At 40.9% G+C, this 20,810-nt stretch overlaps 4 protein-coding genes across 5 annotated transcripts; 2 read left to right on the top strand and 2 right to left on the bottom strand.

Moving 5' to 3' along the window:
* The first annotated feature begins 111 nt into the window (after positions 1–111).
* LOC109852600 (guanine nucleotide-binding protein G(i) subunit alpha) lies at positions 112–4,957 on the top strand. The gene is made up of 4 exons (XM_020423883.1): positions 112–457; positions 2,952–3,136; positions 3,366–3,652; positions 3,755–4,957. The coding sequence occupies exons 1-4, from the start codon at positions 337–339 to the stop codon at positions 4,230–4,232; spliced, it is 1,071 nt and encodes a 356-aa protein (XP_020279472.1). The 5' UTR covers positions 112–336; the 3' UTR covers positions 4,233–4,957.
* An 811-nt stretch (positions 4,958–5,768) lies between these two features.
* LOC109852598 (synaptojanin-1) lies at positions 5,769–12,950 on the bottom strand. Of its 2 annotated transcripts, none has more exons than XM_020423880.1 (7): positions 12,363–12,950; positions 11,630–11,984; positions 11,382–11,546; positions 9,872–10,923; positions 9,196–9,773; positions 8,949–9,123; positions 5,769–8,853 (listed from the first exon to the last, which is right to left on the bottom strand). In XM_020423880.1, the coding sequence occupies exons 1-7, from the start codon at positions 12,487–12,489 to the stop codon at positions 7,853–7,855; spliced, it is 3,453 nt and encodes a 1,150-aa protein (XP_020279469.1). In that variant the 5' UTR covers positions 12,490–12,950; the 3' UTR covers positions 5,769–7,852. The 2 variants fall into 2 exon arrangements, with proteins under 2 accessions (XP_020279469.1, XP_020279468.1); XM_020423879.1 differs by having other exon boundaries at positions 5,769–8,865; positions 12,363–12,948.
* A 252-nt stretch (positions 12,951–13,202) lies between these two features.
* Positions 13,203–17,967, top strand: LOC109852599 (carnitine O-palmitoyltransferase 2, mitochondrial). The gene is made up of 7 exons (XM_020423881.1): positions 13,203–13,281; positions 13,441–13,753; positions 13,868–13,911; positions 14,807–15,368; positions 15,470–16,003; positions 16,100–16,583; positions 16,690–17,967. The coding sequence occupies exons 2-7, from the start codon at positions 13,715–13,717 to the stop codon at positions 17,004–17,006; spliced, it is 1,980 nt and encodes a 659-aa protein (XP_020279470.1). The 5' UTR covers positions 13,203–13,281; positions 13,441–13,714; the 3' UTR covers positions 17,007–17,967.
* Positions 17,968–18,076: 109 nt separating this feature from the next.
* Positions 18,077–20,127, bottom strand: LOC109852601 (V-type proton ATPase 21 kDa proteolipid subunit). Its single transcript, XM_020423884.1, has 5 exons — positions 19,864–20,127; positions 19,607–19,655; positions 19,382–19,465; positions 18,655–19,054; positions 18,077–18,559 (listed from the first exon to the last, which is right to left on the bottom strand). Exons 1-5 carry the CDS (start codon positions 19,931–19,933, stop codon positions 18,527–18,529), a joined length of 636 nt encoding a protein of 211 aa, XP_020279473.1. The 5' UTR covers positions 19,934–20,127; the 3' UTR covers positions 18,077–18,526.
* Positions 20,128–20,810: the final 683 nt, after the last annotated feature.

Here is a 20,810-nt window from a genome sequence, read left to right as displayed (position 1 = left end):
AACTCCGGTGAGCGTGTGTGTCTCTGTGTCTCTCTGTGTGTGTGCGCGCGCGAGGCGCGAGCGAGAGTGCACGTGAGTGTGTGCGAGCGCAACCGCGTGCGGGCGGTTCCCACACGACGTCGTCCGTGCAACAAGTGTCAGGAGGCGGCGGCGGCGGCAACGGTGGCGGTTGCTTGAACTCGGTGCGATACCGTGGAACACGCAATACGTGGTGCATGGTGCCAGTTAATCGGTGATATCGGGTCACGTCGGCGATCATCGTCATCGTCATCATCATCGTTGGTCTAGACCGTCACCACGACGTGCTGAGAGGATCGTCACCGGCTTAGGCGCGGGATGGGCTGCGCCGTGAGCACCACCGGCGAGAAGGAGGCCGCCGAACGGTCCAAGAAGATCGACAAGGACCTCCGCGCTGATGGCGAGCGCGCCGCAAGCGAGGTCAAGCTTCTGCTGCTCGGTAAATATGTGCCTTTTCTATATTCCGATATTATTATATCCGCAACAATCGCGATCTATAATTTTTCTTCGTCTTGGAGATCGTCGCGAACCATTCGCGACGGAATACAATTCCCGTCTCTCTTTCTCTCTCTCTCTCTCTTTCTCTCTCTCTCTCGCTCTCCTTGCTCGATTTTCGACGACGCGCCCAGGATTTTTCTCCTTCCTTCCGCTCTCTCTCTCCTCTTGTATAGTCTCGTCTCGCGCGTTCTCGAACGCCTCCCGAAGGCGCCGCGGTAACAAACTCTCTTCGCGTAGTTTGTGCGCCCGTAGACGTGTACTTGCACTTTCCGCGCGTTCTTATTCCTCCTCGCGTTCTCTCCTACGTCTATTTTTTTTTTTTTCCTCCTCCCCCCGTCGTTGTTCTTATGTCATTCGAAAAGCGACAAAAGTTTTCAGCCGATCCGCAAACCAACGTTCGATCTTATCTGTCTATTGTTTTTTGTATAAATTTCCAGATTTTCTCACATGTATCACAAGCCCCGTGGCCTGAGAGAATTCTCGAAACTCTTTGACGTGAGACTTGACGTTTCCAGCTCTCCAGTGTGTGCTTCTCCGTATACACATATATATCATGCTGCAAATCGCGCGAGCACGAGAGAAAGCACACGGTTGACGTGATTACATCGGGGGGGAATCGCCTGGAAAATCTTGCGATACGTTTGAATCGCTCGGTCTTTTAAATTTTCTCATATTTTTTTTTTTTTTTTGCCAGAGACAGATTTCAATTCCTCAATCATTTGAAAAGAATCGAAAGAACGTTGAACCTCCGCTTCCTCTTTCCGGAGAGGTACACACGGCTGCGGGGAGGGAAGAGGAGGGAAGAGAGAGGAAGAGGAATGAGAGAGCTAATGATGCGGTTTTTTAATCGTTGGCGCCGCCTTGGCGAATTTAGGCGACCGAGCGCGCTTTCCTAACACATCTCTCCCGCAACGCGCGAGATATATCTTTCTCGGTTTAAATGTGCAAACCTTCGGTTGCGCAAACCTCTCCTCCTTGGTGTCCTTTCTTGCGCTCCTCTCGTGCGCTCCGCGCGCGTTGTATGTGTCACGTTCTACACGTTCCTTCTACGGTAGAACGTGTGTGCCCCGTATTTCACTCGCGTACGCGAAATCGCGGTTCGTTCACCGTTTGCGTTCACCCGCGATCGATTTGATTCGCGAGAAAATTTATTGGGGGGGAAAAAAAAAAGAAAAAAAAAACAGAATGACGAGCTTCCGTCGTTCTCGGAAACTTCTCTCGTCCTAACGGTAATTTTTAAATTCGTGTAATTAAAACGTCGAAGGAGGAAGAATAGACGGTTTTAATCCCGTAATTATACGTACGGTAATTTGTTTAAAATGCAGCTTAATTAAATTGCGATACGAATTCCACACACGAGCGGCGTTTTGATGTTTTATGTATCTTTAAAAAAAAAAAAAAAAAAAAAAATTATAATTCGATATTAATATGTAATTAATTACACGACATTAATTTGTTGTTATTATTGTCTAAAAACAGCAGGTTTTTCGACAATAATCCAAATGCAAAAATTTGTGCTCAAATTAAATCATCGACGCATGTCGATAATTTAATTTGAGCATAATTTTTGCATTCGGATGGATTATAATAAAATAACCGTCTCGCAACGAGAAGAGAATTTTATCATTCATTTCGATGACGAAATTTTGACACTCGAAACACAACGCGGACGTTAAAGCACACGCGCGCGTGGTGGTGATGCGCCTCGCGCTCGTTACGGGAAACTTGAATCATCGTCGACCGCGTGTGAATCACGAGATTACGTCTCTCTTTGAGAGAGACGCGCGCGAAATTATTATTATCTTCGTTTCGCGCTTACGGGAATATATCTAACGTTTTTTCCTCGACGAGGAAGTTCTCTCTCCCCGATGATGATGATGATGATGATGATAATCTAGCGGGAGCGCGAATCAATTGATGATCGGACCTCGGCTATACGAAAAACGCCGTGATGATCAATCGGTTAATTGGATCCAATTGTTGTGTGTTAACGCGTATCTCATCACATCATCTGTCATCCACGTCTCATGTTGTGAGAATGTATCGGTTTAAAAAGATTTTGCATACATTTGCATCGATTGGAGTTCGCAACGAACAAGCCCCGTGTGAGACTTGTTCGTCGTTCCGAACGAACACACACACATCGGCGTTGCCGATGCAACAACGTGCGACGGTGATTTCAATTGTTGCGTTAAGAAAAATATCGCAAATTTTCGCGACCAGATGCAACACTCGCGAGCGGCGACATTTATTTATTTTTTTGTTTACGTTTGCGATATTTCAAACAATTGCAGTCACGGTTGAAAAAAAGAAAATTTTTACCAAAACGCATTTCGAACAACTTCCTCTTTTGTGCGATTTGTAAATTTGACTTGCGTTAATAATAAAATATGCGTCGCATGCATTTTTCAATTCGATCGATTTTAAAATTCAAGGTGCTGGCGAGTCTGGCAAGTCGACGATAGTGAAGCAGATGAAAATCATTCACGAGACCGGCTACAATAAGGAAGAATGCGAGCAATACAAACCCGTGGTGTACAGCAACACGATACAGAGCCTAATGACGATAATCAGAGCCATGGGAGATCTCAGAATCGACTTTGCGGATCCTAATAAAGCGGTGAGTGCAATTAAAGTAACTGTTTGTGCACGAGCTCTCTCTTTTTTTTTTTTTTTTTTAACCGCTCGCATAAGTAACAAACGTTAGAAATGTATACGTTTTTGCGATAGAGCGATACCCCAAGGATAATAAAACCTGCAGCAGCAGCGATTTAATGTCACTTGTTGTTATCAATTGCACTTCCGCGTGACCTACTGGCATTAGGTAAATCGGCCTTGTGTTGTTGTAGGATATGGCGCGGCAATTTTTCACCCTAGCATCGGCAACGGAGGAAGGCGAACTAACCGGGGAACTGGCGCTATTAATGAAGCGATTATGGCAGGACGCGGGAGTGCAGCTCTGTTTCACACGTAGCAGGGAATACCAGCTCAACGACTCGGCGGCGTACTACCTTAACGCACTTGACCGCATAGCGCAGCCCAATTACATACCGACGCAGCAGGATGTTCTGCGAACGCGCGTCAAAACCACAGGAATCGTGGAAACGCACTTCTCTTTCAAGGGTTTACACTTCAAGTACGTTCTCGCGCGCGCGCGCTCAAAGAGAAGATCGCGCGTCTCACCTTTTATTTTGGCAAGATGTAAAATTTTTGTTTTTTTTTTTGTTTTTTCTCGCAGAATGTTCGATGTTGGCGGTCAGCGATCCGAGAGAAAGAAGTGGATACACTGCTTCGAAGGCGTCACCGCGATCATCTTCTGCGTCGCTCTCAGCGGCTACGACCTGGTGCTCGCGGAGGACGAGGAGATGAACCGAATGATAGAATCGATGAAACTGTTCGACTCGATTTGCAACAGCAAATGGTTCGTTGAGACGTCGATCATATTGTTCCTAAACAAGAAGGATCTGTTCGAGGACAAGATCACCAGGAGTCCGCTCAGCATCTGCTTCCCGGAGTACAAGGGCGCGAACACATACGAGGAATGCGCCTCGTACATTCAGATGAAATTCGAGAATCTGAACAAGAGGAAAGATCAGAAACAGATCTACACGCACTTCACGTGCGCCACGGACACGTCAAACATACAATTCGTATTCGACGCTGTGACCGACGTAATAATCAAGAACAACTTGAGCAATTGCGGATTGCTCAGCTAAACGTTCCGGCAAACTCGATCAGTAAATTTATCCGAGACAAGAAATAAATCTCATGGGGATATAGATCTTCGTGAAAGTATAAACGTTGGAGAAATGATGAAGAGACTGATTGAAAGTTCTAAATCGCGTCTTTACAAGAACACGACGTGTGCCTGATTACGCGAGAATTTTACTCATTTACAGACTCTTTTGGAATACTTTATCACGATATCATGTAAGTTTGTTTTTTTTTTTTNNTTTTTTTTTTTTGTACTCGATTCTGTAGTTTTTATAAAGCGACCGCTGTCTTTTGTACAAAATTCTTCGCGAATTCGTTCGGAGTTTCTTGTATGAATATGCAACTCTTATTTAATTGGTTTTAAGTTCGGCAATGTGTGTGAGACAAGTATTATCCAGTTAACGAACAACTATTTAAAAGGCAATCGGGAGTCAGATATCAAGGTAAAAAAAAAAACTTTTACGTTGCTGCCAGAATATATATATATTCTAGAAATAATATATATATATTCTAGAAATATAGATATATATTTCTAGAATATTCTTAGCGTATCCTGTTTTTTACACACTTTACAGTACGCGCGGTTAATTAATTACGTGTCGATCTGATTGAATAAAATTTGTATCTGAAGAAATTCGTGACGGTAATTGTGTCTCTTTTTTGTTTTTGCAATTAATAATTTTCTTAAAAGGACAAAAAATTGCAAAACTTTTTTTGAAAAAAAATAAAAAAATAAAAAAATAAAAAAAATAAAAAAACAAGATAAGACGTCAACGAGTGTCGACACAACGCTAAGTATATAAGAACTATCTACTCCCGGACTAAGGCCGGTATTCATAGTCCGATCTCATATTTAAGATTCGTCTTAAGTTTATCTTCAGAGATGCTCTGCGGAGCAAAACTCACTCGCACACCATCTGAAGATAAACTCAGACGATCCCAAATATAATAAGACTCGACTACGAATACCGGCCTAAGAGAGAAAAGCAAATACAAACGTTAGTTCGTCTTCTTTTTTTGCTATAAAAAAAAAAATGTATTTAATTATACTAACAAAGATAGTTATTAATTTAGTAATATTTTTTTTGTATATAGTTTATTACATACATACACACACTAAAAAGCGACTACAAGTGCTAAGCATAGCGTTTCCTCGCTCATTATCTATTCGCGTTTGGAAAAAAACGAACAAATTATTAGAGTCTCGATAAGACACAAGCGCAATTCTCATTTGGATGCTAACAAGCAGTACAGCGCCAACTCGCAAAAAATGAAATATTGAAATATTCATGTAGTGTGCTTCTTTAGCTGTCAAACAACGTTTTTCAACAACGTGTTCTTAAAACCTTAAAATGTTTTTATATTATCAAAAATACGCAAACATCTTTTTTTTTTTTTTAAATCTTAAGGCGTAATTTTTATACTCAAAATAGCGATGTGTGGATTGACACTGTGTTGCTTATTAGCGTCCATTTGTCTCTTTTTTTTACGATATAATATTTATATAAGGATACAGTTTGGAGGAAATTCTTTTTCTTTTCTTTTTTGTACAAGCTTCCTTTTTTTTATCTGCATACCGTATGCGTATTATACATAATTGTTTCTAGTGATGAAACAAAAAGAAAACATCGAGGATCGCTTCGCACACACATTCCTCGATCCCGGCAAACACACACAGAGACGTAATGACAATAATGTAATAGGATCAAGAATCGAATCGAAATCAAATCTCTTTTATACAGCTTAGAGGTGAAATAAATTCTTTTTTTTTTCTTTTTAAGACTCAACGTTCTTTCAATTTTCCTCACGTGGTTTTTATTAGATTCCATTCAATGCCTATATATGTATATACATCCATATGTTTTACATCTTACATAAGTAAAAGGATCGTTTTACCTAATGAAAATTAGGCGTGCGCAAGCATGTTGAAATGCATGTTGCTGAGGTACAGAATAACCTGTTGTGTTTTCTAAGAGTATTGCATGTGGAACAATTTTTAGTTGTAGTTCTCGTATCTTTCTTGCCTATAAAATCAACATTCATTTCGTGACAATAATTCACGCGCATGTATGTACGGTGTCCACTTTCCCATGACTGGAGCATTTGTTTTTTACGTCGTAACTGAAAATTTCGGAATAACGAAGATTAAAACGCGAACGAACATTTTTATATATATACAAATTTGTAATTCTCAATTCTTCAACTGTCAAGCTGTACGTATTTCTAAAACGCTTGTATTCGCGTTCATTTTTTTTTTTTTCTGCTTGACTCGCATCGTTCGTTGTTTGTCTACTGAAAACGCAGTGAAAAAAAATCTGAATATCAAACGAACGCACAAAATAGGAGACCGTAAGCAAAGACATTTATGGTACTGTCTCCTACGTAAAAAAAAATAAAAAATCGAGGTAAGATCACGTCTTAAATTTTAAGGGAAGCAATATACACGGGATTGAAATGTGTTTCACAGAAATTTCGGAATGTAAAAGTCGTAGGAACATCAGACGAAATAAAAACAAAAATTACACGTATCGCAAAAACTTATGTAGGAAAAAGCTTAGACTAATTAGAGATTTAATTAAATTAGCTGTCTTTAGTACGAAATCTGGGAAGACTTTAAAAAATAACATTTAGCTACGTTCGGTTGTTAAAAAATTACCATACTTCAGCAGTGGCTTCTTAATTCAAAGGGGGTCTTCGAGTTGAACTCCTCGTACAAAGAGAGAAATTCACAAAAACAAAAAAATTGGCGATTACTCAACATTCGTGGGAATACATGTTGTGTTCGAGTGTGCAACTTTTTCTTCTCTGTACACTACGTATGATTATTTAGTTGTAAAATTAAATTCGCTGCTTGACGTGTCCTTTTATAGACAAATTTTTTTGGTATATTTACACTAAGATATAACGGTGTAGACTCTCTCTCTCTCTCTTTCTCTCTCTCCCCAGAAACTGTTCTAACAACGAGGATCTTGCATCTTAAATTATTAAATGTACAAGCAATGCGACAGTAAAACTATAACATTGTTACCGCAACATTTATTTATATCTATATATGTAAATACTCTCTGATGTGATTGCTACAAATTTGTTCGTGACACATCTAAATTTTTCAACAGCTTTCGAATATACATTATCTCTTTCTCTAAATGTCGTGTCAACAATTTATACACATATAAATTGATACAATCTCTCTGAAACGATAAATTCTTTGTTCTATTTGTGACGAAAAGATAAAAAAAAAACAGTTTCCATTCAACCACTGCAATGGATCAACGGGGTCAATAATGCGCGCTACTATCAACACACGCCAGTGTTTCGAGGTCAATAACAACTTACGGATACGTAATTAACATTAATTGCGAATGGACAATTAATCGTGTACGCGATCGAGACTAAAAACTTAAACACTGTAACTGCTTGGTGTGTATACCGCTCTTGAAGTAAATCGCAAAACGTAATTCAAATTCCTACTTACGCTACGTGAATCTGGAACTTAGTTTGGAAGCGAGAAATCAACCGACTGCTTGTCGTCTCGTCATTTTTTTTTAGTCTCATAAATATTTATAGGCTATTAATTAAAATAAACGCTAAACATAGCGGACGTCTACCTTGAGTCCCTTGTTCAGTGAGGATTTCTGGCAGGAATGGGCGGCCCGCCGGTGGTTCTCGCCGGAACAGGCGGCGGAGCGTTTGACGGAGGTAAACTTGGAGGTGGGTGCTGCGGAGGCGGCGGAGCTTGCCGGTGCGGTAACGGGGGAGGTATCGAACTAGGCGGGGGTCTGCTCGAAGTTTCTTGAGATCCTTCCATGCGCGGTAACGGGGGCGGCGGCCGATTCGGCACGGGATAGCTGGATCCGTCCAGTATCTCCTCGTAGATAGCCGAGTCGGGTGACAGTCTTGGGTCTTCCTGCTGATCGTCCTCCGTTTTATCTGCGACCGGGGATGACGCCGGAATGGGAAACTGACTGGGCGTCACGCTAAAAACACCAGCCCGTGGTCCCTTTCGTTCATGAGCCGGGCTTTTGGGTGGTTGGGGAGGTCGAGTCGGTGGCGCCGGTCTCCTAGGCGGAACCACGCCGTTGGGATTGCTTCTGCTCGGGGACGATCGATCCCCGATTTCCAACTGTTCGAGTCGCTGCATGGGACTTCTCAAAGGTGAATTTGTCGTAAACTGTGCCGTGGTATTGCTGCAGATCTCGATTTCCTTCTTGATCAACTCTGTCCAATTGGGCGACTTCAGAGACAGTGTCAATGTCTGACCGCACACCTGCGTCATGCCTTTTTTCGCAGCGGCCAGAGCACATTGACCGTCTCGAAACGTTACCCAGATGGTCTCGCCGACATAACGAACCAGAATTGCCTCGCCTATATGAGACAAATCTTGTATCAGCGCCGACATGAGATTGTCATCGAACACGTCCGTGTCCTCGACATCTTCCACGGCTTTGACTACTATCGTGCCGTCCGGTGGGCCCAGGTCCTGTATCACCTCTTGAAATACGCGCTCGCGTTTCTCGGGATCTACGCAGTGCACGTCTATATCGATGGTGGCGATCACTGGCCGATGATCGCTCTGTTTCAATTCCGCTCTACCGTAACATATGAGTTTTCCCGGATTCCAATCTGTAGGCGAATCTAAAATTTAGAATTGATAAAAATACAAGATATTACAACAAAATAGAAAAATTTAATATTACTAGGTAGTGCGAAAAACCGACCAATATCAGGAACTTGTTTCCTACGCTTCCACAAGACTCGGTCGGTCCAAGCAGGCTGGCGACACTTCTCGCTCGTGTCGTAGTCGTCCGAGAACAGGTCGTATTTGTATGTAGGAGCAAAAGTGATCGGACCTTCCAAAAAATTCTTGAAGACATTTCCTTGGGCTTGTTGAACCTTAAAAGTAAAAATAAAGTGTGTAAATAGCAAACAGTAGAAAAAATTTTAAAAATAAAATTTATTTTTTACCCTCAATTGATCGTATTGGAGTATCTCGTCGAATTCGTTGCGTTTGATCAGTTCCTTCATTTCGTCCTTGTCCATGTCGACTCTGTAGTTGAAGTCGCCGCACCAGAACACGTAATCGTGAGTGTTCAGAGTTCTGCCCATTGGAAATGCTATCTTCCTCGTGATCTCGGCGTAGTCCGCGTTACGTTCGTTCACTTGGGACTGGCCAGCGGCAAAGTGCGCGCACACGAAGCAAAAAGACGTGGAGTATAGCACGCATCTAATTGCCGCAGCACCTTTGTTCCCAGTTGCGCCGCCCAATCCGGTCTTCACGCAATCCACCGCCACGTCCCGCAGATACGGCGCGTGCACCGGTCGTATGAACAGGTACAGACATACGCCGACCAACTGTTGATACGTTACAAGAACGTAGTCCTCATCCTTGGACAGTACCTTCTGCAATTCCTCCGCCCAGGCCTTCGCGTTGTCGGAACTGGCAGCCATTATATTGCTGGCGTTTAGATCAACGATTTCTTCGAAACCTATTGCAAATATGTCTACAGGAACGGTATTATCGGCTGCTTCCAGAGATACCAGAGCTGAAAAACAAAACAAAATAAAAATGAGATATCAAAAAATACAGAATTGAATTTTTTTCTCTTCTATTATGTGCAACTTCTACGTATCGATTACTTACACGATTTGCGTGGTCCATCGAGTAACCAATCAGATAGCGATACATCTTTATAAACTACGCTTCTAAAATGCTTTCCTCCATTGACGTTGTAAGTACCGACGCTCACCCTGAGATTCATTGTGACTACGTATTCGTTATAGCGCTTGCACATCTCTCGCAAGAGATTCGGCGCGGCGTGCAACATGTTCGAGGGTAATAACAAACGCGCCCTGTCAGCTAGTTCCGTGTTCAACGTCGAGCCTAACAATAAGATATCGATCGCTTCCTGTTTGTTCGAGTCCAGTAAATTGTTCTGTATCGTTCTGGCTGCCGATCTCGCGCCGTCCATCAACTTGGAACTGCCTTGAATGGCGCCGGTGCCCGCGTATATCTTGCTGACTTCGTTGCCGTTGTTGATCCACATTTGGCGAAACACTTCCTCAAATCTCGAGACCATCGTCTGCTTCTCCATCAGCTTCAACAGACTCATCTGCTTGGCCAGCATCTCGAGGGCGAAGAACGTTTGCACGCAGTTGGTTCTGTCCAGACAGTCCAGACAGTTTGTTCGAATGGTGCCAGTTTGTTCCATGTACACGTCATTGCCCACCGCGTAGAACAACGAGAACGATTCCAAGTACTTTTCGACTTTGGACTTCAGCTTCGACAGGTTCTTCATGTTTCCACCGCGGCACTCCTGGTGATAATCGAACAAGATGTGCGGCACGTCCTTGTGCTCCGACATATTGTGATGAGTTTGAAACAACTGGCTCAGCATCGCTTCCCCTTCCTTGCTTCCGATCAGACTGGAGCCGAGAAGATTAACGATCACCTGATGACCGTATCGTTTCTTGATCATATTCAGATGCTTGTCGAACGCGGGCGCGGAGGTCTCGAAACCACGTGAGATTTTAACTTTGTGAGAACCGACTTGTATGCCGGGCTGTTCCCAGAACAGAGGTACCGAGCCTCTGGTTTGAACGTAAGAGGTCACTTCGTTATCGATGTATATCACCTGCTCCGTCTCCACGAAATTTGCCACGTGTCCGTCATCGTTGGTTCCTCTTACGTTAAATCTATAAACACACGGAAAGTAATTTTATATCAGAAACAAGTAATATATGCAGCAATACAAACAATCTGATACTTGATGCTTTCGCGGTGTGTTGTATTAACGTTCGAAGATGTTTTTTCGGGTTTGAAGCCTGATAGTAGTCAGACTGCTCTTGAAACTCTGATGAAGTGAAGCTGAAATGTTCGCGAAACGTCGGTGTAAAAATGACACCAACGCGGTTCAAAACATCTTCGAATGTTAGTAACAAACGACATTTAATCAGGCCATGTGTTTGCGCGCGGAGTTTGTTTGTTGATATCAGTTGCTATCAGTCGCAAGAGAGTGTATCACGTATTATAGCCACATGTTTTATCTCACAAAAATTACACCTCTCATCAAACACTTGACCAAGTGAAGAGATAAAGTGCGCAAGTACGTTAGAATAATTTTTTAACCGAAAGAAAATACTGCGTGTGTTACCTGGTACCAGCACGTTCGCAACTTAATCTAGACATGAGCACCGCTCGCGCTTGTCTGTGACCCACGTAAACGGTTCTGATCTCCACACTACCGCACATCGCCTTCAACAGCCACTGACTCGTGTCCACGCCGTATCGCAACAGATGAATATGCAACATTCGATTCCTGCGCGAACAATTTAAAGGAATTAGAAGAAGATGATGAAACAGAGAAAATTTTGCACGCGCAACATTTTTTTTTTTACTAACCAGAAGAATCTGTTATCCGTGGTGGTCGCTTTGCATCTTCTCTGAGCGCTCAGAGTGATGTCGAGCGACTCCTGTCCGGCGGACCAGGAGAAATAAAACGTTCCCGAATTCAGTACCTTTCTGACCTCGGACACGCGATCCTCCATTCCCTGACTGTAGAACAGAGGCACGAAACTCGACTGCGTTATCCGGAAGACTTCCGACTCTCCGATCTTGCCGACGGAGAAACATCCGGTGACCAGAACAAGATACAACAAAGTGTTCTCGCCGGCGTTCAGTTGCAAAACACCCAGACATCCGTAAGCGTCCACCAACTTGGTGTACTTCGGTTTCAGAAACTCGTGCTCCTCGGCAGCTGTGCGAAGAAAGTCACAGTAGCGCAACACATTTATTAATTAACAAAATTACAAACGAACCAAAATTGTGTATCATAAATAATCTTTCGAAACACAAATTTTTCTTGAACCTTTTATTTATTTTATTTTTTTTTTCTGAAATATCTCAAGAGAATATTCCGAATGAGAAACCAAAAACAAAACTACAAAAAAAAAAACTGTTTGAATATTTGCAAGAATCTCGAGAGATTCGAAACAATTGAGCGTGTTCGAGCTTGATATTCGAACGTTGTTGAAAAAAATTTTCAATCACCGATTGTAGGCGCGGAGCGGTTAGGCAGGACCGGAACAACGTCGTTCCGCCGGCGCAAACAAACGAATTTATCCGGCTTACTTACAAAGAACAGCAACCGCCTGCGACTCGAAGAGCAACGTCTCCTTGCGATTTCGCTGCTCGAGTATGACCGAGTGCGGTTTGGGTGAATCCAGCTTCTCGTAAACGCGAAAACCCTTGCCCATCGCCATTGTTGCGCGTGTTTATACTTTCTTTCTTCGTACAACAACGAAGATAATCCGTCTGCCGACGATGACGACGATGACGACGACAACGACGACGACGGCGACGATTTACGGAGGCGTGACAGTTGCGTCTGTCACACGGCGCGTTGCGACGTGACGTGACGCGGGAAAATGTTCCATCCGACGCGCTGTCCCCACCGCGCTGGCTCGAAAATCTCCGTCGTCCACCGTCGCCGTCATCGACCCTCTCTCTGTTAAAGATCGTCACCCTCGTAAAAGCGGCGGCAAATTTTTTTTTATTCACGAGAGAGACACCGTCGGAATTAGACGTCGCGTCCAGACCTGATGTCGATGAGAATCAGAGATCCGAACGAGATCTCGAACGGAGAGAGAGAGTGGGAGGAAGACTTGTTGGCCGATTGTATTGGTCAATTCCCGGGGATTTTGCTCTCCTGCGACTAGCGATCGTGTCATTGTAGACGAGATCTAATAAAGTGTCAATAAATTGAAACATGTCTTATGCAAATCACAGGTATTTTAAAAATGTTTTATATATAACATAAAAAATAATACATAATTTTACAAAGAGTAACCAACTGTTCTAATTTTGACAGTCTGAACAAGGACCTCTCCACCAGGATAAATTCTTTCCGGGATATTTAAAAGTCTCAAAACCACCGGAAACACGAAATTTAATTCAGGCCGGTATGATGATAATAAAATGATGTTAGGTTTTTCAAGAATCTTAGATGTAATTGCAGGTCTGTTCTTGCATTTCCTTACACTTCGCTTGCACTTGTAAGTAAACTTGAAGTAAATTACATGTAAATTTGCCCATAGCTAGATAGAACGAAACAGAAACGGAATTGTTCGTATACAAGATCAGATCTTATATTTGAGATTAATCTTAAGTTCATCTCAAGAGATCGCACGAGTCGTCTCTCTACTGGTTTACAGATCAATCTGAAGATCCAACTTGGGACGATTCTTAAACTAAGCTCCGAACTATGAATACCGGCCATATGATTCTTCAGTTTTCGAAAGTACAAAGTTCACTTTAGACGTCAATGATGTTGACTGTATAAACTATATGGCTCGACCAACAAACACTAATCGTCAGCTGCAGCGATAAGTCAAGCTGTCTGACGTTGCGTGCCGCGTTGTTCTCTATTTAGATTTTGTGCAATTATCCACCACACATTTGCGCCTTTGAAAAGAAATAACTTCAATTATGTTCGTTCTAATTAAAAGTGGACTTCCAAAACTTACGGTAAAAGACTATTTGCCGCGATCTATCTGTAAATTGTTTTTATGAATTTTTTTTTGTTTTTAGATTATTTTTTTCGCGTATTTATTTGCTCTTGTTTTATTTCCTGTATTACAGATACGTAGCCACGGGAGAGTGACGATTACTCGGCAATTAGCTAGGTATTGGTTTTCACTTTTTCTTAGTATAATAATAATTTTCAAAAAAGAAACATTGAAATGGCAGTTGAAGCAAACACAGTTGTTGTGTAGTGTAAAGGTGTGAAGTGTTGTTTATTTAAAGAGCATAAGTGATAAATGTACAAACGTTTCGATCTTCAATTTCTGATCTTTATCAATATGTGTAAGAATAAGCAGTAGTTGCGGTCTTCATGTATTAAGATGTGTAACGTAACATGTTTGAGATGGAAATGACAGGCTACGTCCTCACAGAAGCAATAAAGCAACTGCACACCTTTACACTACAACAACTGTGTTTGCTTCAACTGCCGTTTCAACGTTTCTTTTTTGAAAATATTTGGAGCTAATCATCTTTCTTTAAAATTTAATAATTTTCAGTTTTAATCTCAGTTTTTTTTTTATATATATATTCTTTGAAGACTGAAAAAACAATCAAATCAATTGGATTGTTGTGCGTTTGGACGTGTATAAAAATGTGAAATTTTTCCCATAGATGTATACAGTCAGCTAGGAGCCACCAGTAGTAGTGGCTAATGTTTAATGAATAATATCGTTTTAATAGTTTTGACAAGTTTTGATCATTTATTTATTTTTATCCTTTGATTTTTTTAAATTATTTCACACATGCATAGAATCAGTTACGAGCCACCGGTAGTAGCGGCTAATGTTTAACGAACAATCATTTAAATAGTTTTAGGAAGTTTTGATTATTTATTTATTTTTTTTTATCCTTTGATTTTTTTAGATTAAATATCGTCCTCTAACTCGTGCTTTTAATTCCAAGTGGAATTGTTTTCCAGTTTGTTTTTTTTCTTATCTAAGCATTAATATTTATACTTTCGATAAGACCTAATATAAGCATGTATTCCCATTTCAGAAGCACGATAGCTTCCCGTGATAATCTTGAATATCAATACATGCAGATGAGTAAAATTCCAACCATGCATTTTCAAGCGTCTTTGCCTCGCCTACCAATACCAAAACTGGAAGATACGTGCAGACGATACCTGAACGCGCAGAAACCATTATTGACCGACGAAGAATTTCGAAACACGTCGTCGAACGTCTCAAAATTTCTCATCGGCGAGGGTCAGAGTTTGCAGAAGCAACTTATTCAACTCAATGCCAAAAATTCACACACCAGTTACATCAGCGAACCGTGGTTCGACATGTATTTGTGCGATCGAAAGCCGTTACCTATCAATTACAATCCTTTTCTGATTTACACGCCGGAATCTGACGCGAAATACGACTCACAACTGGTGAAAGCGACGAATCTTGTCGTTTCGTCGTTGAGATTTCTCAAGTCTCTCAACGACAACGTTCTGGAACCGGAAGTATTTCACATGAGACCCGACAAATCAGACACCGAACTGTTTCGTAACGTCACCAGACTGATTCCGTCCCGTTTTAGCTGGTACGGTGCTTATTTGTTCAAGGTGAGCAAAAAACAAATGAGACTTTTGTTTTTAAACAAGATGGTAAGTCAAAAAAAAAAAAACAAAAGCACGTGTAGAAAAACTTTTCATTTCACCACCAGGCCTTTCCGTTGGATATGTCTCAATACAAAAATCTGTTCAACACGACGAGATTACCGAGATTGGAAAAGGACGAAATTTCCTACAACCCCTCGGCGAAACATTTGATCGTGTTGAGAAAGGGACACTTTTACGCCTTCGACGTTTTGGACGCCAACAATTCGATTCGCAGTCCCAAAGAGATAGCGGCGTGTCTGAAGGTTGTTTTGGAAGACGATAGACCGCCAAACAAACATCCCGTGGGAATTCTCACGACAATGGACAGAGATCAGTGGGCGCGAGCACGCTCGCATTTAATCAAAACAGGCAATCGGGAAGTTCTCAAGAAAATCGATTCGGCTGTGTTCGCGATGATTCTAGATGACGAAATTATCGGTACCGACAATAACAACTTAATTAGAGCATATTTACATAAAGACGGCACCAATCGATGGTTCGACAAATCATTTTCTCTTATTGTTTCGAAGGACGGCTATGGGGGGATCAATTTTGAACATTCCTGGGGTGACGGTGTCGCGGTGCTCCGATATTTTCAAGTAAGCGCTTCGTTCGAATCTATTTGTCGAGGCTAATTGTTTAATCGCTTTCTATGAGAAACGAAAATAATGCAAAGTCACTTCGTCACTTTTTAGGATGTGAAAGCCGACATATCGAAAAAACCTAGGTTTCATCCCGACGAAGTGAACGAGCTCCCGAGAGAAAATGTCGAAAGACTGGAATTTCTCATAGACGCGAAGAGCCAAAGTATTATCGATCAGCAGAGATCGACGTATCAAAAATGGATCGATCGTCTCTGCGTAGATCATATTATTTACAAGCAATTCGGCAAAGAGGAATGTAAGAAGCTCGGGGTAAGTCCGGACGCCGTGATGCAGCTGGCGTTTCAATTGGCATTGTACAATTTAGAGGGTAAAATGGTACCAACGTACGAATCTTGCAGCACAGCTGCATACAAACACGGAAGAACCGAAACTATCAGATCCTGTACGTTGGAAACTAAAGCGATTTGCGTTGCTATGACGCAGAAACAACTCGAGCTTTCGAAATCAGAATTAAAGAAGATGATACACGATTGCAGCAAAGCGCACAACGTTCTAACAAGAGAAGCTGTGATGGGTAATTAAGCGCGATCAATTTAACCGAGTGTGAAACTTCAAATAGACGCATCATAGAGGGTATGTATATATGCAGTTATTTAATAACATACGCATATATTTTGCAGGTCAGGGCTTCGACAGGCACTTGTTCGCTTTGAAAAAAATTTCGGAAAAATCGAATTCTCAACCGGCCATTTTTCGCGATTCGGCTTACGAGGTATTAAACCGCAACGTGTTGTCCACGTCCACGTTGTCGAGTCCGGTCGTAACAGCTGGTGGATTTGGACCGGTAATACCTGACGGTTACGGAATAGGATACATGATCCAGGACAAAAGTCTGGGTGCCGTTGTGACAAGTTACGAGGGCAAACGTAACGCCAGCAAATATATACAAACATTAGAACAGGCATTCAAGAGTATTCACGACGTGCTACACGCGTAATATGATAATTACGGCCACGTGTAATCAGTTAAGTCGTAGTTTTTACGTATTATATTAATAATTATTGAATCGTGTATATTTATATATTTGTTAAAACACACATTTTTATCGAGGTTATTGAACAGTTATTGTACGAGTACATTTCTATTGTACATTGTATATTACATTTTTTATTATTATTGTATACACTATTAAATGTATTAATCGTTATTGTTATGTAACATATAACAAGGAAGCTGCTGTACGCGTCGGACACACGTGTATATATATTCTAAAGACTCGCGTCATTTTCAACATAATCCGTTTGTTTAAAAATTAGTTTTTGTGTCAAGATCAAAAAGATGCGCAAGCGTATTTAGCTTGACCTTGACTTCACATGTGTCTTTCAATTTACAAATGATTCGCTTTCGTGTACCTGGGACTCATCAGCGGTGTTGCGCTTCACATTCTGCTTAAGATCTGTTTTAAAGATACAACTATATCTATTTTTGTGAGTATAACGAATAACTACATATATATTGTGGTACTAAAGTCAATTTTTAAAAGTTTGTTATAAAGAGTAGAAAAGATAAATTGAGAAAAAGTGTAAGGATGTTGTTAATTGATTTGTAACCCTGAGGGGATTGATAAGTTTAGGATAAATATATATATATATATATATACAAATATATGTCTTCCAATACTGCCATTAGGACACAATCGAATCGGACTTCGATATTCCGAGAGTGTGTGAATATGAAAACTAAAAATGTTAAACTACAGGTGTCACATACAGCAGCTTTCTCTCTTTCGACATTGTATATTTGTATCAGAGATAAGCGTGTCACGTGGGCAAACTTCTGATTCGCATTTGGCAATTGGAAACACAGCAAACATAACGAATGATAGTTTTATCTCTGACGCGCTTAAGAAGAACTTTTGTACAATATTACCGAATAAATATTTTGGAATACTTTTTAAACTTGCGATCGATAAATATTAAAATGTTTACTAATTTATATTCCTGTTTTGCAGTTAACTAACAATATTTTCAACAACAGACTAGTGATTACCATATTGGAATATATGTGTCATTTTATATCACTATTTATTTGACGATGACAAGTAAATATGTACACTGACTTGCACAGAAGTGAGCGCTACAACGCACTCAAAGTACCGAACAAAAGTTACGTTGCTTCTTTTAATATCGATACAAACAAAAAAAATTGCTTATTAAATCCTAAAACAAATAGGAAGATATATATCTAAAACAAGATGTAATATAAACAACATTTATGGAGATTTGAATTGGTAAATTAATCCACTGTAAGAATCTCACTCCCGATCAGAATTGTATCAGATATATATATAATGATATACCGAGTATGCACACATTAGTGTCTGGGAAATTCTTGTCTTTGCAGCGATTTCGACGATGTGATCCTCTTCTTCTAGAATCTCTGATGATTTTTAAATATGGAATGGAATATTGTGATCCCGATAATACTCCATGGCTTCTTCTTTAAATGAATTAGGCTTTACGGTTTGTCACCCATCTTTACTTTGGATGTCTGAAAAAGCGCGCAAAAAAGCATCGAGATTACATCTCTCTGTCTGTGTAATTTTAAATTATCTTCACGTGTCACACAATCACAGTTCAACTTACCATATAAATGCCAACAATTAAACCAAACAATCCTATAGCAGAACCGAAAATCTCGACTATGAGAATCTTTACGAATAGAGTAGAGTTTGCCGCGTCCGCAAGAGCTGCACCAGAGCCTACAATGCCAACGGCCATGCCGCAGAAGAGATTGACCAGTCCGACAGAGAGACCAGCTCCGAACATTAAGTATCCCGACAGCCAGTTGTTATTTCTGATCTCCTCGTTATCCATAGCTGTCTCATAAGTGAATTTCTCAAGCATGCCAGACAGAACAATGGCAGTGATCAGACCGTAAATGGCTACAGCCTCACAAAATATCACAGAGATCAAATTCTTAGTCTTGATCCTGGGTGCTTTTACACCCGCACCCACAATAGATACTCCCGTTGTATGAATACCTCTGAAAAGATAAAATTCAACAAGGTAAATAAAATGAAGATTATATAAGTTGGAAGAGATTATAATTTGACATTAGAGAGCCAGTCTACAATGAAGATAGTAATGAAGATACTAATTTTTTGGCGAAGTAACAACGGAAAATGGGCAATTCCCATCTCGCACTGCCTACTGCCTTACTGTCAGCCAATGAAAGACACGTGTTAAAAAATGCGAAATATAATTACTTATATACACAAAACTGAAATAACTCCAAGAACCTTACTTCTCTATACTGTCTACTTCCATTGTAGACAGCCCTTTAGACTATATAAACATGTTACAAACTTACAACGCTGCACCTACTACAGACAAAGCTACTGATAGACCTATGCCCAAGGTAGACCACATGTATGGAGATGTATTTGTCAAAAACCTAAAAAGTGAAAATTATAGAAACTATTAGCTCTCACAGGAGAGATTCAGAACTTTTTATATATAAAGAATTTAATAGAGATAAGAGTCAGTAAGAGTTAGTGTGTGTGATAAGATAAAAAATATATAAAGTTTTACGTACCATGCAATACTAATTTGCTCTCCCTTGCCGGTAAACACATAATACAAAACTGCAATTTAAAAAATGTCACATTTAAATAGCTCGGTAAAATTTACAGATTTTGACGTTTCGTGTCAAGACCGTTCTCCGCCCACATTGAATAATGTACCGTTCAATTCGGTAAAGTGTTTAGAATTAGTTGAAAATTAGCTTTTCTTCGTCTGTGTCACAATTTATAATTGTTAATATTTTAATAATACATTGTCGCAAAATCTCACCTAAAATAAGGATAGTGGCCGAGGCGGTGATCGCGAACGTGTTGCCCAAAATATATCTTATCGACGCCATGGCTTGTCACGTTCACGTACACAACGCGCGAATTGCACAACAACTTTCCGAATTACGAGCGGCAAAAGCCAAACAATCCGGCGATTTTTTTTCTAACAAATCTTGAATCTCTGCATCAAGAGATTTAGAGAAAATCACACACACCCGTCGATATCATGTGACAACTGCTGACTGATCCTGGTGACCGCCTAGTGATTTTCTCTTGAGAAGGAGGAGAAAAAAATTACACCCCAGAAGCAAAGGCGGTTATCGCACGAGTATACCGAGAGACAAGGTTCTACGGCCGCGTTCATTGCTCGCCGTAAAAAAAAAACACACAATTTTCGTGACGCGATTGGTTGCAAACTGAAGAAAATTACCGGAACCAGAGAGAAGCCTGAGAGCGGCCAGGCCCATAAGAAAATGTGTAATCACTTTTCCGCCCCGTAAACTACCGCATGTCCACGAGTGGTACACATCGGAACTACGCAGCCAGTCCACGAGCGACATGTCGGTGCGCACAGTTTACGGGACGGAAAAGTAATTACACATTCTCTTATGGGCCTGGTCGCTCTCAAACTTCTCTCTGCCGGAACTCTGAATTCGTCGTTCAACAGCCAATCAGCGTTCAATACAAATCTGTCGATAGATCTCGCGATAGCTCGCTCTAAAGGGCGCGTTAATTTAAACAATAATCCGCGCACTTTGGTTTACACACAATTCGAAAATATACTCGCTTATTAAAATATATATATATATATATATTTCAAACCGTTAATGACAGATGACGCGACAAAATCTAAACCGACGTAAATAATCGTCATTTGGAAATTTATTTGGAAATTATTTCTGCTTTGAAAAAAATATCGCACTTTGGCAATCATCGTTACTTTGCGTC

This window comes from Pseudomyrmex gracilis, unplaced genomic scaffold, assembly GCF_002006095.1.
Source record: "Pseudomyrmex gracilis isolate BER0280 unplaced genomic scaffold, ASM200609v1 scaffold_31, whole genome shotgun sequence".
Lineage (NCBI taxonomy): Eukaryota > Metazoa > Arthropoda > Insecta > Hymenoptera > Formicidae > Pseudomyrmex > Pseudomyrmex gracilis.
Note: the sequence above shows the minus strand (reverse complement) of the source record. Positions and strands in the feature narration are given on the sequence as shown.

Excerpts from the sequence above, each read along its gene's own strand:
- LOC109852600 (XM_020423883.1), top strand. The coding sequence starts at position 337 with ATGGGCTGCGCCGTGAGCACCACCGGCGAGAAGGAGGCCGCCGAACGG. Across the intron at positions 458-2,951 it reads GGTCAAGCTTCTGCTGCTCG|GTGCTGGCGAGTCTGGCAAG; the intron begins GTAAATATGTGC and ends TTAAAATTCAAG. Across the intron at positions 3,137-3,365 it reads TTGCGGATCCTAATAAAGCG|GATATGGCGCGGCAATTTTT; the intron begins GTGAGTGCAATT and ends GTGTTGTTGTAG.
- LOC109852601 (XM_020423884.1), bottom strand. The coding sequence starts at position 19,933 with ATGGCGTCGATAAGATATATTTTGGGCAACACGTTCGCGATCACCGCC. Across the intron at positions 19,055-19,381 it reads TCTGTAGTAGGTGCAGCGTT|AGGTATTCATACAACGGGAG; the intron begins GTAAGTTTGTAA and ends TTATCTTTTCAG. Across the intron at positions 18,560-18,654 it reads TAATTGTTGGCATTTATATG|ACATCCAAAGTAAAGATGGG; the intron begins GTAAGTTGAACT and ends GCGCTTTTTCAG.
- LOC109852598 (XM_020423879.1), bottom strand. The coding sequence starts at position 12,489 with ATGGCGATGGGCAAGGGTTTTCGCGTTTACGAGAAGCTGGATTCACCC. Across the intron at positions 9,774-9,871 it reads CGATGGACCACGCAAATCGT|CTCTGGTATCTCTGGAAGCA; the intron begins GTAAGTAATCGA and ends TTTGTTTTTCAG. Across the intron at positions 8,866-8,948 it reads GAAACAAGTTCCTGATATTG|ATTCGCCTACAGATTGGAAT; the intron begins GTCGGTTTTTCG and ends TCTAAATTTTAG.
- LOC109852599 (XM_020423881.1), top strand. The coding sequence starts at position 13,715 with ATGTTCGTTCTAATTAAAAGTGGACTTCCAAAACTTACG. Across the intron at positions 15,369-15,469 it reads ACGGTGCTTATTTGTTCAAG|GCCTTTCCGTTGGATATGTC; the intron begins GTGAGCAAAAAA and ends TTTCACCACCAG. Across the intron at positions 16,584-16,689 it reads AACAAGAGAAGCTGTGATGG|GTCAGGGCTTCGACAGGCAC; the intron begins GTAATTAAGCGC and ends TATATTTTGCAG.